Source organism: Vanessa cardui, chromosome 18 (genome assembly GCF_905220365.1).
Source record: "Vanessa cardui chromosome 18, ilVanCard2.1, whole genome shotgun sequence".
In the NCBI taxonomy this organism is placed as follows: domain Eukaryota; kingdom Metazoa; phylum Arthropoda; class Insecta; order Lepidoptera; family Nymphalidae; genus Vanessa; species Vanessa cardui.
The window spans coordinates 5214967-5230762 of record NC_061140.1 but is presented as its reverse complement, the minus strand read 5'-3'; the positions used below and the strand labels follow the sequence as shown (position 1 = coordinate 5230762).

Here is a 15796-nt window from a genome sequence, read left to right as displayed (position 1 = left end):
CAACGAGTTTATTATTCTAGCTAAAAATATTTTTTTAGACGATACATTTGAAATGTTTTAATGTAACCTTGTAATTTTATTACTTAAATGTTATTGTATATCAAAATATTAAATAGTTTTAGCTGATTACGGCATTTTAGTAAAGCGAACTTGGAAAAATTGGTATTAAATGACTTTAATCAAAGGAGTTGGACAAAAAAAGTCGAAAACTGGACAATAAAGCTATGATACGAGATTTTTCAAGAAATAAAGCTGAAAATGAACCAATTTCGATCAACAAAATCTTCGTCGATCAAAGCCTGGAAAAAATGTTCAAAGTATATGCTGTTTAAATCCTAAAAGAATTTGATTTATTGAACACAAATTTCCCAGATTACTTCGGCACTCGCAAAACTTATTTCTAATTATATTCCGTTATACATAAAAGGAATTATTTATTGCCAAATGAAACATTACTTGGGCTTCACATCGATTTCGACTTTGTAGTAAATTAAAACCTTACACATATTATTAAGCAAAATATAGTTATATCTCATATTTAAATATTCACTTATGAAACAATCAATATCAACTTTATATTTAAAGGTTCATATAGAAAAATATATGTACATTGTACAGTCTGAATAAGAAAACCTAGGGTAGACCGAGGCGAATCGGATCACTTTTTCTTTGAGGTTGAGCAAATCATACTAAATTGTTATATAGTGCTATTTTTATTAATAAAAATGTTAAAAGTAACAATCGGCTATAAAATAAACATTTGAAAACTTATATCATACATATATTCTCTTAATTAGATACTAAAAAGCAAAAAAACAAAAATATCCGAATCGCCCCAATTTTCGGGGTGAATCGGATCGTACACATTAGTTACTAAAACTTTTAGGTTTCTTAACACTACAGCTTTGGAATCAGTACAAAATTAATAATGGGATCAATTTTAATTATAGACATAAAATTCACATAAATGTGGTCCTTATATCCCCCCCATATCAGCACATTTTTCGTGACACCATTCTTCGCCGGCATTGCTCTGAATCCAATCCTCTGAGGGTGGATTCACGAATATTTTGGAACAGTAAATGCACTGCCAGTCTCTCTGCTTTGCAGATGAACTCTTAATTTTTATATTTTGCTTTGCTTTATTCTTCATCTTCTTCAAAGTATTTTCTTTGCCCACAAACTTTTCCTTATTTTCCTTGGTTTTATTGTCTACTTTAAATTTCTTTTTTGTTTCTCTTTCGAGAAGAAAAGTCTTATGAAACTTTAAAAAATCTTTGAGAAGCAATTGAAGACTTTAAAGATGATGGAAAAATTTCTATAATTATTTCAGCACAGATAGAAGGCTGGGCTTCGTCAAATTGTTGTGAATTTATGGATGGCACTATACTATCAAGTGGTTTTGTATTTGTGGCTTGGACACTTGAGGATTGGGCTTGTGGCTGCACCTTTTGGGAACTCGTAGATTTAACTTGGGGTACTCGACACTCTCTGTATTCTCTGATGAATTCTAAATTTTTAACCCAGGCGTTGCTTTATTCTTCATCTTATTTTGTCCTACACCTGCACAGGTGGAAGACTGGAGTTTGTCAGATTGTTGTGAACTTTCAGATGACACTGTTACAGCTACTGTTTGGGTATTTGTGGTTTTCACTTGTTGGGAACCTGGGGACTGAACTGGGGACTCTAAAATGTCTGACTCTAGATCGCCGATGAACTTGTAGTCAGACATTGCATTGGCGTTTAATGGAAATATTCCAGTTTTTTCGAAGCCTTTTGTAGCATTCCCAGCAGTGGCAGAGTTTTGAAACTTTCTTTTGAACATGCGAAGCATCTACAATGAATAAAAAATTAATCAATAATACCTTAAACATTTAATAAATCAGTTTAAAAGTGTTATTCAATTCGCCCCCGATGATAAGATCCGATTAGCCCCATACTTAAGACTTTTGAAATAAATATTTTAGTCGTTAACCTCTAAGATTACACTTAAAAGAAAATTGGTTCTATAATATAGACACCCTGCTTAATAATATAAACCAATGTAGTTAAGTTTTAACACAAATCTGTAACTAACGAGTCCGAGTCACTAACGAGAGGCTTCGACATTGATCCACAAGCGGGATCGAAATACTGCCTATGCCGGGAGGTGCAGGGTGAGAGTAGGGACGAAAAACGCCGGTTGAGTGCTTTCTATGTGAATGCGATATTTGAATTATCAAAAAAAAACTTATTTTGATCCGATTCGCCCTGTGATCCGATTCGCCTCGGTCTACCCTACATCAATTTTCAAATTAATTCCTTTATCAAGTCTTAAACCCTTAGTACCTTTTGAATCTAAACATCAAATCATTGCGACGCAATATGTCATTCTCGATCGGTAAAGCTGATTATCGCTGATACTGAGCACACGAAAAAAGACCTTAAGATGACGAACCTTTTCTTACCCCGACTGTACATATATATAGTTAACACTTAATCTACTATGGCTTTCTGTATTATATTCAACTACGCTTTATGTAATGTCATATTCTACGCTTTATATACTTAACAGTCGAAATAAAAAAAAAGTTAAACATCCGTTGTTTATATTTAATTTCTTAAATGGATTCGTTTAAAAAGTTTTCTTAAATATACCTACCTAGGTACCTATATTCTTTTAAATTAGATGTAGCTACAGCTATAGCTTAGAAGCCCATTCAAACCTAAGTTTAATGAACTTGGTGACATTGATTGAGATAGCACCGGTATAATGGTACCACCTACTCTTATATAGATTACTGTTAAGAGTGAGTGTTCTGAACAAACATTGGACCCAGTTATGATATTTAAATATTTTATCTTGACTGTAAAAAAGTGAGTTATCCATGAACATTTACTTACAATCAATCATCGATGTTTGCTTATTAACATATGTTGACAAGCACCAAATAATAGTTATAAAATAACTATTATTAATAATCATTCATTTGTTTAATCAATATTTTGTTGTAAATTTATATAGGCTATATCCTGTTAAAGGGTTAAATAAAACATGGCCTAAAACCATATCGAACGTAACGAACAGTCACAATCTCCCTGCGGAACCCAACTAACGGCGCTTCATTGTTTGCTGCGAGAACAAGAATGGGGGGCAGCTTGCCGCTATATCTCGATAACGTCGGTCACGCCTTACATTTAAATTTATTTTGATTCATTAATAAGGTTTCAGTGTAATTTGGTTAATTCACCATAAATGACAAATTTGCCTGAATCAAGACTATTGAATTTTAACGAAATAATTATAAGCTCTTACTAAATGAAAATATAAATGTATTATTAGTATAATATGCCGCTACTTTCAATTTTGTATTAATAACTATTATCGCCCGCTTTGCTGGTCACTAAATAAAAAGTGGTGGGGGTAAATCATCAAAATTAAAAATAATAATAGCCGTTAACCATCTACGGACGATTCTGCGTCTTAAATAATATAGCTGGTGTACTGACAAGTATAAAGTACAGAGCAGATTTTGTGTATCGCCTAAAATAGGAAACAATCGTATTTATCTTTACAAGATCCACTGTCAAAAAATAAACCTGGGCCATAAAAACACTTGCAATTTTAAGGTAATCACATACTAATTTGTGTAAATGGTATTTCCATAAACAGCAATAGCAGCAAGCATTGCCGGCGGCAGCAAATAGGTCAGCTATATATGACAAGGATTTTTTATGGTATTATATAAAGCAGATACTCATCATCAAGTTTAGTTTTTCAAAGATTTGTTCAACAATAGTGGATAAAAGCAGCTCTATATTTTTTACCGTCTTGATGTTATTGTTTGTCATGATTTTAGTCAATGCATAACATTTATTCTGAAGTACTGTACTTATCATAAGTACTAAGGTAATTCCCATAGACTACGTCTATTTTATAATGAGCATAATCATAAATTTATCTATGTTGTGTATAGCCATTTAGAAATCTGCGTCGTTCGAATTCATTAAATTTGACAGAGAAGAAAACTCAAATTCTTTCGAAACCAGGATAGGATTAGCAATCCGGCATTTTATAAACTTTTAAGCGTACCTTCACTTTCTTTATTCTCGCCCAACTTCCTTTGTATGCATGGCAGGCTTTAAACAAAAACACATCTGTCCCACTTTGAATTTAAGCGACGGAATAAATTTGGCCGGTTTTCATTGACGGTTCTTTGTACTATTAGTCAATATATCAAATATTATCACGCAACGTATGCTAATTTTTTAATTGTAGTCAATTTGTAATTGTAGTCAATGTATTTAAATAAGTCAGTAACAATGACTTACTAACTGATGACACATAAGGCTCGATCGGAGAAAGTGTCACCGTAATGTTTACCCAATATGCGGAATTTTGTTATGTTTCTCAGAACGTTGAAAGTAAATATATTTAATTTTGTGAATCACTAAAGGAAGCGAAGAAATTATACGAGAAAACAATCTTATTGCACGTGAATCTTAACCGATTACTGCGAAAGCATCTATGACTTTTAATGTGCTTAATTTTTGTTTATAATTCTGCCACATGGCTAGTTCACATGGCAACAGCGCGGGATTAAGTACAACTAAGAAGAGAAAACTCTGTAGAACTTAGGGACTAAAGATTCCAAAAAATATGAAGTTAGTCTTTATATGTTTTATTATTAATATGCACGTGCGATGTTGCGGCAAATAGCTAGTATGTTACTATATCTGTTATTCGAAAAATGCGTCATATGTCTCACAATCGTTAAAGATGACAAAATACTCAAATAAAAACAATGTGAAAACAAAAATTTAACTAATGTAAATATACTATAGTAGTTTTATAGTAGGTATATATATTTTCTATACGAGTATATTTATAGTAACTTTAAACTTTTGTTATGGAATCAAATTCACTGTTCTAACAATAAGATCTTATTGAATTTCGTTTCCATTTTGCGATTTCCAAATAAAACTTAAAATGACGTCGATAACTCTCTCCCAGACTTCAACGAGGGCATGATCGTCGTAGTCAGGATGCTCTTCGTAGTCTAACGGAGTCTCATATATTTGCATCACTAGTTCAAGGGTATACGGTATACCATAAACCTGTAACAGTTATTACTTCATTTGAGAAAATCATTTAAACATTTTGGTTACGGTAAGTAGTACAGTTAGTTTATATTTTTTTGGAATTATTGTTTAATATAAGTTGAAAAACGGCATATAGGTTATGTTCCATGTTATTACGACACAGTGATAGGTACACAATAAATATTAGTGGAGTCTAGAATATTTGTACTTTGCACATATAGTAACAGTCGGTTACCTGATGTAACCAAGTAGGTGGTGTATATCTACCGTGAATTTGAATAGTTCCATCATATTTTATTGCCGAGGCCTAATTATCCATAAGGCAATATTGGATACTACGTAAGGGCCTCGTATGTAGTTGCGACTCCAAGGCAAGCCATAAATTTAGAAAATTAATAAAGCAATTTTTTCTCGTATTTCAATAGGGTGGCATTACTAACTACTACGTGTTGAAAAGTTATATATTTTAAGAAGTTAGAATAGAGTAGAAAGTCCCTACAACTGCATTTGCTACCACTAACAACATGGTTATTCCGAACACAGTGTCAAACGTCTCAAGTTTGAGATCAAGTAAGAAATATATTGATACTACGATCCATCACTATCAAGCATTATGGAAATTTTTCAATTTAAAATTGATTCAGTTGTTGTATTTTCGTTCGTAACCCAATTTACCTCGGAAGCATAGTCCACACTTGAACCAGTAACCTTCCCATACCAGCTGTACAGTGTGTCAACAGTTACCGATAGGACCTTAAAACTTGCGTTTCTCATAGCTTCATCAATTTCACCCTTGAGGTCAATATACTTATCATCATCTGAAGACTCCGTATAGCCTTTGGGATATAAAACAGCATCACCCTAAAATTATTAATTTATGCTTTTTATGAAATATTATTTATTATTTTCAATTGAAAATGGTATTTCAGTTATGTAAAGTTAAAAGTTAAGTTTAGTTTGTATTGAAGAGTGATGGAGATGAACCGTCTAATCATCAAATTTTCGGAAATACCTCTCTTATTTAAATGACATTACAAAACAAAGCTGTTCTCAAAATTACTAGCCTCTGTGTCTTGTACTTTAATTTGTACGTTAATAATTAATCAATCACTGACAATCATAAGATTGCCTTTATATAAAGGCAAGCAAAATCGTCGGCAGATAACTCTGCCTACTTATATACTAGCGACCAATACTGAATTTGTTTATTTACAACATCACATTAGAAACTTCTTAAATCAGTGTTTCTTAACTATACTGTCTATGTATAATATAAAAAAGTTTCCTCTCGAATCACTCTATCTGTTAAAGAAACCGTATTAAAATCTGTTGCGTGGTTTTATAGATTTAAGCATACATAGGGATATAGATAATATAGACAGACAAAGCGACTTTATTTTACGACAATAAGTTTATCTCCACTGCATCTTCTCCTAATTTTACTTAGTTTTGGGAAAATTGGTTAAAACTTCTCTTCATTGATTGGTACAGGATATGTTTAAAACGTACTTATTAGCATTTAATTTTGAAATAGTCCGAATTTTCTTCTAATTATTATCAGTCATAAAAGTACTTCTACGTAACAGTTTTGGTGAAGTTTTATTTTTAACCGACTTCAAAAAAAGGAGGAGGTTCTCAATTCGTCGGGGCCTTTTTTTTTTATTTTTTTATTTTTTATGTATGTTACCGAATTACTCGAAGATGGCTGGGCCGATTTTGACAATTCTTTTTTTGTTTGAAAGGGCATGTTTTACAGGTGGTCCCATTGTCAGGAGATCAGGATCTGATGATGGGATCCTGGAAAAATCGAGGGAACTCCTCAAATTTTATAGGCAAACCTATAGTGATTTCGGTTTTATTCGAAGTGCCTTGGTCATATGCTCACGAAAAGTGACATTTGATGAAGTGGAACTGATGATGAAGACCACAACTGGTAATCAGAACCTATTAGTAAGTAACTATTTTACGGGTTTAGTTCTATTTCTTTAAGATAGTCGTCAAGCAATTGATGTTAGTAAACATGCCTATGATGAAGTCTAGCTGATGGTGGACTACCAGGAGAACTCCTCAATGATTAACGGCATTGCATCGGGAAAAAATAGTAATGTCTAATTGGCGATAAGCAGTTAACATTAGGCTATTGTAACTTAGGTAACGCTTAATTTGAGTTGCAGTCCACATCGTATTGAAACGGCGTTCGGTTATGTTTAGAGTTGAAAGCCGAAATGTACTGAGTATAATAAAGTGAATGACAAACACTACCAATTGTAATTATAAATAGCAAAACAACACTGAAAAGCAGTAAATAATTTTTTATAAATAAAAAAAAAAACCGCCTTCAAAAATGAACAAAAAGAAAAAAATAATCAGTTACATCCATAACCAATTTACGATTTTTTAATCACCTTTTGAAGTCGGTGCCAACAAAGTAAATAAATTCCTATATTGAAATCATTTAATTTGTATCGATAGTAAGGTTTGTCTAATGGTGTCATCTATACAATAAATAGATTTAGTTTTTGTATGTATGTATTGTGTATTATGTAGGTACCTATATTAGCAATGTAGGCACCGACTTTGAGAGGTGATTAAAAAATCGTAAATTGGTTATGGATGTAACTGATTATTTTTTTCTTTTTAGTTCATTTTTGAAGGCGGTTTTTTTTTATTTATAAAAATTTTGATGAATTAATTTTCAAACGTACCTTAAATGTAGAGTAATCATAAGTTCCAGAATGTAAATTTAAATAAGCAATGATTTTGTGGCTGTATTTATGGAATATGTCACGTATAGCTCTTGATTCCGCTTCAGAAAACGGTTCTGGGCCTGGATAATCTTGATGGCAAGAGTTGATAGAATCATTATTATGCCATGCTATATCAAAATTTCGATCTAAGGCGACCCCCGGACAATCATTTTGAGGTGAAGCATTCTTATTCCAGATTTTATTTTGAGTCTGTAAAAGCACGTGATAAAAGACTAGTTTTATTAACTACTAGCTGTTCCCGCGACATTATACGCCTTAGAATGTAACAAAAAAATACATTATTTTAGCCTAAGTTACTCACTATTATATCAGTTATCTGCCAGTGAAAGACCGACCAAAATTGTAAAAATATGTTATTTTGTATATGTACCGTTTATACGGGCATATGCATTGAGTAAAAAAGGGCTATTTTAATATTACAAACAGACACTCCTATATATGTATAGATTATCCGTTTCACTACATATAATACCGGTTCACCTTTGTTACGTACCCTTAGTTCAACAATACCATCTGGATTTGCCATTGGTATAAGGAATATGTCAAATTTATTTAAATGAGCAGTGTAATAAGATAAGAGCTTAAGAAAAGCATATTCGTATGATAGGCATTCAAGATTATTTGCACCCATAACACTAAGTCCATGTACGATAAATATAATCTTTTTTTCTTGCGAGTCTTCAGCATATTTTCCTTCATCGGTCCTCAAGTATCTTTTAGTTGGATCCTCTTTATTCTCTGTTATCTTAAGAAGGACAATATCGTTATATTCAACAGTGCGGCCAATTACATCGATAGTTACATTTGCGTCAGAAATGTTATGCATATAATGTAGAAGTTGATGTTTAATCTAAAACGAGAAAACGAAAGTATTAATATAATGCACGCTATTAAAGCTGCTATTAAAAGTAGTGTGAATGGATCAGCGTAGGTTCTTAACCCACTTTAGTTTTGATCTCAAGAAACATGACATATTAGTCCCTGTTGTTGACTGTGCATTAGTAGACGGTGTAAGTGTCTAGGCAGCGGTAACCACTGACAACTAAGTTCCCAAATACTTAGTATCGAAATGAAAATATCGATAAATAAATATAATATATAATGGAAAACATCATTAGGTACTCTGATATTGTGATCAGTTATAGCACTTATGTTATGGAAAATCAGAAGTAACGACGCCGACGGTACCAAAAACACCTAGACCCAAAACAACATAGAAATTTAATGAACTTTTTCAACATCGACTCGGCCGGGAATCGAACCCGGGACCGAGGAGTGGCATATCTATGAACCGGTGTAATCACTACTCGACCATGGAGGTCGTCAAAAGTCATGAGTCATGTACACAAACACTAGGCATCTAAAAACGAAAAAAATAATTACACTGTAAGGACTCAATACTGAATCAACTACTTCAGAGCTTGCCAAATGAGGTGACTTCCTGTAATCAAATTTATTATAAAAATAAAAAAAAAGTATTATATTATTTTAGTAATTTTTTTCCCGACATTTGTTTATAATTTACAAGTAGATAGGTATTTTTATTTTAAGATTGCCAGATCTATCTTTTAGAATACAAAAAATGTAATTATATTTTATAATAACAACAACTATTATTTAAATCTAATTATTCATGAACTTCATTAAAAAATGGTCGTCTGAAGGACAATGTTGATTTATATAAATACATAATTGATAGACATTTGATAAAACATAGATAGATTGATAAAACAGTATGACTCATACATTAAGATAAAAACGAAAATCCACCAGACGAGCCGATTTAAGCGGATTTTTAAAACGTCAAATGCTTAGATTAATTTTATATCTAGATAGAATGTCACTACACACACTAAAACAAACGAGCTCTACTATATTGGTGTGAGTGTCTACCACCAAACGCAGTACTAACTAGTTGCCAACTGTTGGCCGATATATTTATTAGACATATTTTCAGCTTTGACGATCTAGACGTTTAAATAATCAAATACTGCTTTGATTAGTTAAATGTCTATGTGAACTGTTATATGCTAGGTGAACTGCCTGTCTCATCTTCTCTTCAAAGTAAAAGACACGAATAAAACACTCGAGTTCTTAAACGAACAAGCACATATAGTACGACACAACTTAGATGTAGCATCGGCAAAATTCGTAAAACCGTTAAAACCGGTAGACTGTCTACCCGTGACCACGAACGCCGGGATGATAAAAATAATTAATATACGCGATTTAAATCCATTAAAACTAGTTTTATTTCAATGTAATAATCGCGAAAATCTAAGACAACCTTCGTAAAACCGATCACATTTGAATTAAGTAGCCATACCAAATTATCAATATTTATTTCTCATGTGTATGTGGTCTTTACACAAACGTAATAACGTGTAATTTCGTATGTCCTAATATATTCGTCAATTTGACAAGTTTATTTGCTTTCTCGGGTTGAACTGACGCGAGAATCTATAGCGACCAAGAGCGTCGAATGTAGCGAGCTATTTCTATTGGTTGGGTAAATCGGCAGTAATTAGTTTTACGAATTTTGCTGATGCTACATCTAAGTTATGTCATACCATACCTTATTCTGATTATTATAAATTACAATACTTTATAAAATCACACTGCATGTTATGTGCTAATTTAAACTTTTAAAAGTCTAATTTTATGTACTTCTATTTATACAATTAAGAATAACCATAGATAATTAAATTCTCTTTTATCTTACGTTGAATCTCCGTGCTGTACCATCTGCATTTTCGTGTATCTAGGTGCTCTAAAAAATACGTTTACTATATGTAGCTAAAAACTTACACATATTAAATTTACATTGTTTCTGTAAATTTAATGTGTGTAAGTCTACATATGGAATTCTACATAATTCTCGTCAGTACAGACTAAAATTTGGAAATTTCATTAAAGCCTTTGCAAAAATATAAATAATTCGTATTGAAATATTTAACGAGTACTTCACACAAATAGGTTTTATATTTTTACTCATGACGCTTACACTTTCTTTTTATTATATCTGGTTTCTTTTGGCCACTTAGACGATTGATCATCTTTTCTGAAACAATTGTAATGAAATAAAGAGTAATATGATCGGATAATTATTATTTCTAAGCCTTGTAAAATAGATTTGTAATTATATTTATAATAGGCAACTGATTTTGAATTGATTTAAGATGTTATTTATGATTTACTTTTTTTTACTGTTGTATGTGTTAAAACATAAATTAAATAAAAAAGTGTTATAATAGCAACTAAAACTTTATAAATATACTTACTTCGATTGTGATTCTCGTTGACGAAGATTAGATTTAACATTTTTATCAATTGCTTTATTCTTAATTGACTGGTTTTTGACATCAGATATTTCTGATTTCCTGTTTAAATCGTTTTGATTATAAAAATCGATATTTATTCATAAAGTATGTTTTTTATGTCCACAAAAAAATCTGCACGATTATACATACCAATATTTGGTCGATACCAAGTCTTTTGTTGTTTTACCTAAAACAACAAAAGCCAAAGATGAAAATACGAAAATTTGAATACTATGTGCAATAATAAATATTCTTATGTAAATATAATGTGCCAGGCTTTTGCTGGTCCATAAGTTTACTCAATTAATAGTTGCGGAAATCAGACGAAAAATGTTTTTGATTGTAAAATTTCAGAAAGTGCATTTGTCTTTTACACATTACATAACATTCAAATTAATACTTTATAATATAACATCGTGTCCTATTTGGACGCAATTAAAAAAAATGATGCGAAACGGAAGGTCGGATAACGGCTCTGACGATAAATTTTGAACTTGTCAGTTAAAATATTCCAAGTTTGAATTTTAAACCGTTTACAAATATTTATCTTATTTTTATTTTTTATAATAGTTCGTTTATTTCCCATAGTATCAGAATTGCGACAACGGGGAAATGCTACTAGCGTTCTCGCCACCAATCGCGATTAAGATCTATACAGTAACTATTTTTTAATTCCTATTTGTATCTATTTAAGCATTTGATGATATTAATTATTTTGTATAATTAAATTGTAAATTTTTATACTATTAAAATTCATCAGACATAATAATATCAATATTTACTACCTTAAAAATGGTAAAGTGATAATGTTGTTAAATATTGAATAGAATATTAAGTTATTAAATAATAAACTATATGCAAATTATATAAATATTTCCAAACCCTTATCGATTTCACACCACACGATACATAAAAAAATCAATGCGAAAGTTATTGCTCTCATAAACATTCTCACAATCGAATAAATATCATAACTCAATGGAATTTTTAAATCGTTTCAATTTTATGACATTACAGTTAACAAAAGTGTTAAATTATATTTAATACTTATTTTTATTGACCTCCTGCTAGACTCGTATATATATTGCTCCAAAATATGGTCACGGTAGTATCCTCTATAGAGACTATAGGAATTAGATCGTAGTTTATAGTCTTTATTAATATTACACCAACAAATTGCAGATTGCCGCATTATATTATACGCATTGTCATACTTATATACATATAGTGTTATATAATTTAAAAATTCATTCGCTTAAAAACAAATTGTGGTCTACTGAAGTCCAGTCAGTAATCTCTAAATTAATATTTGTGCTGAAGAGTTAGAAGGTCTGATGTTGTCTGTCTGGTGAGATCACACTATGTAGCAACGAACCAGATAGAGGACTTTTTACCGGGAAAAAGAAGAATATAGCTATCAACTGTTACTAAAGATGCCTAAACGAAAAAACACAATATTTTTTTATTAGCTCAACCAGGAATGCGAATCCTAGTCCTTGAGATTTGCAAAATGACTAGCTAAACAAACAACCACTGCAGCTTTATTTCCATTGAACAATTAAAATTAAACATAATTTATAAAATGTACGTAAAGTATTCTAATGTTAATTTTCATATTTCTCAAAATATTATTTACCTAAAAGACCAGCGAAAGAGCATATAAAACATAAATAAGTTATTGCCATTCCAGCTCTTAAGTCTTGACCGTGTGGTCATTAAAAATTTCACGATCCCTCAGAAGTGTTGTTTTACTGGTCATAGTGGTTATACCATTAGTCCAAACGAAAATCGAACGGCAGTATACAGCCACGATCAACAATATTACCTCTTTTCTACTAAACTCTTTTACTTAATTTTTTGTTTTACTCTTCTCTTTATTTGTACGTTTCATTTGATCTTTACGGATATCTTAATTAAATTTAAACATAAAAATAATTATATAATCAATTTAAATATAGAATAATACATGTTAATATGCATAATAAAGCATAAAAAGGGCATTTAATTTTATATGATATGTCGATTCCTCTTTACAAATTCGCTGAATCTTATAACATGTAATAGCGGGCCTCGTAAACGCGCGTTAAGATTTACACCTACACAAAAAAACTGTTAGGGCTTTTGCCTTAATCTTCACCCAAGGTTGAATTGAAAATCGACCCTTTAATTTAACAAAACTGCTCCGAAATAACAGATTTTGTTAGGTCTTGCAATAAACTGATTTCACATCCACTTATAAAAACACATGTTTTAATAATGAAATAAGTTAATGTTAATTGCATGCTTGTACTTATGTTAAAAATAGGCTTATAAAATATATATATATTGTTGGAAAACGAATGCTTCATCTTTACCGCCATTCCCGTGAATACATAGTAAGAAATAGCATTAGTAATTTTATGTAACCTCATTTCATACTCATTAATTCCTAAAATATGTTACCAATTTTCAGTGCTAACAATTGTTGTATTCCTTTTTCTTTATACATTTACAAAGAATTTTGTAAATGTATAAAGTTCATGTTCAATGTATAAAGTTCTTAAATTTCATTTAAAGTGAATAAAATTGATACTTGTAAGTTCAAATATTAAAAAAACATGGGCACCATAGTTGTAGAAAGTTATGGTTATTTAAAATTTATGAGTAAAGAATTGCAATTACATTGAGCTACATTAATAAACCGTAGCTTGTATTGTCACGGTGTGTAAATATATAGTATACTAGCGACCCGCCCGGCTTCGCACGAGTGCAATACTGATGCTAAATTCACAATAGAATTTGGTTATTTACGACATCATATTAGAAACTTTTAAAATTATCATTGTTTCTTTACTATATTGTCCATGTATTATATACAGAAATCTTCCTCTCGAACCACTGTATCTATTAAAAAAACAGCTTCAAAATCCGTTGCGTAATTTAAAAGATCTCAGCATACGTAGGGACAGACATTGGTAAGCGACTTTGTTTTATACTACGTATGTAATGATGCGTAGCATACAAGAGAGGATAAAGAGCATGTGTAGGGTCTTGACGGCATAATACAGCGTCATGACGTTTAAAATCACGGCACAGGAGTCGGCCTTACCTCCAAGAAACTCCAATAAATGTTTCACATAAAATATATAAACATAAATAAATAATTGTTAGAGTAATCCTACATAAGATCCTTTAAACGGTAGACTAGTATATAATTTGATCTTCAAAATTTGCTCTTAGGTATTTCTAGGAAATAAAGCATTAATTATCTCAATAATATGTATCTACTTAAACTTAGTACATATAAAATATTATTTAATATTTGTTTCGCAACATAAAGATTGATTATATATAAAGTAGTCTGGTTATTATTAAATAATATTAGAAAATCATGTATTGATTGAAAAATAATAGTTTCTACTGCTAGACATTGACCTCTTTCAAGATGAGCGAAAATCTCCAGTTTAACAACTTATCTCATCGTAGTTTAGTTCATGAATTCCACGAAACATTTAATAAGCATGTAATATCAATTTAGTTGTTTTAAAATGGAATAGCTTGACAAATCAAAATCTTTATAAACAGACAATATTATTTGAATATATTCAAATTACAGTTTATGCAAACTAAGCCTTAAATCCTGACACAAGCTGAAGCTTAGAAAGCCTCCGAAATTATTGGAAAGTAATAATATTATTATGCCTTGTTAACGTATTATTGGAATCTCTTGAAAATAATAATGAAATTAAGAATAATATTATGAGAAATACTGTACATGTTACATTTTTTGTTTGAGAAACATAATTATACGTAAACGATATTATAATACAAGCGTTAAAACGTCTTTGCTTTTAAATCACTAAAGTATAATTTTAACTAATAACCTACAATATACCTATCAAAATTTATTTAAAATTAAAGTATAATTGATGAGTGAGTATACATAAAATTATTGAAAAACATTGGTAGCTAAATAATTTTTTGGTCAAGTTCAGCGACCAATTTTAATCGAAACAATTCTTCGAAACATTCCCCGTGAAATATGTATTGGTCTTTAATCATACTATACCATTTTCATTATCTTTTGTTGCACATAAATGTATATTCTGTTTAGGACATCACTTTTTTTCCCAAAGTAAATGTACGAACTGACTTACCTTCAAGTTTTTATATTTGTAGTGAAATTTCTATCGAATTATATTAATTTTGCCGAGACTATTTTCACGATGCTTCGGAATGAGATTTTTTCATACCCTATGTCGCTGCTCCCTATTTAATTTAGAACAATAGCAAGAATGTACTCTGAAGCCTAAACGTAGTAGACAACATTGTATTTTTTATGACTAGATTTATAACGTGTTAAACCTTTGGAAAACGGAACGGTCACGAAAGCCACCCTTAATATTGACCAGAGTGTAAATAGGAAATAAAATTCTCAGTATTGCAGGAATTTCAAGCGCAAATTGGATTATATTTTACTTTTTCTTTTTATACTTTGAATGTAGATTGCGGATATAATTAAAAAACACAACAATTATCGAGTTTGACTATTAATTAAACGATACCAATTTATGTTTCTGAAATCTACAAAATTTTTATACCAAGAAGGTTTTAAGCGACGAAAAATTGTAGTTTTCGTACACAAGT

At 30.8% G+C, this 15796-nt stretch overlaps 1 protein-coding gene across 2 annotated transcripts; it reads right to left on the bottom strand.

Annotated features, from left to right (window-relative positions):
- Nucleotides 1-4694: 4694 nt before the first annotated feature.
- LOC124537507 (carboxypeptidase B-like) lies at nucleotides 4695-12132 on the bottom strand. Of its 2 annotated transcripts, XM_047114378.1 has the most exons (10): nucleotides 12053-12132; nucleotides 11321-11357; nucleotides 11132-11230; nucleotides 10855-10911; nucleotides 10573-10620; nucleotides 9234-9291; nucleotides 8344-8700; nucleotides 7788-8039; nucleotides 5758-5943; nucleotides 4695-5097 (listed from the first exon to the last, which is right to left on the bottom strand). In XM_047114378.1, exons 1-10 carry the CDS (start codon nucleotides 12117-12119, stop codon nucleotides 4924-4926), a joined length of 1335 nt encoding a protein of 444 aa, XP_046970334.1. In that variant the 5' UTR covers nucleotides 12120-12132; the 3' UTR covers nucleotides 4695-4923. The 2 variants fall into 2 exon arrangements, with proteins under 2 accessions (XP_046970334.1, XP_046970335.1); XM_047114379.1 differs by lacking the exon at nucleotides 10573-10620.
- Between the last annotated feature and the right edge of the window lie 3664 nt (nucleotides 12133-15796).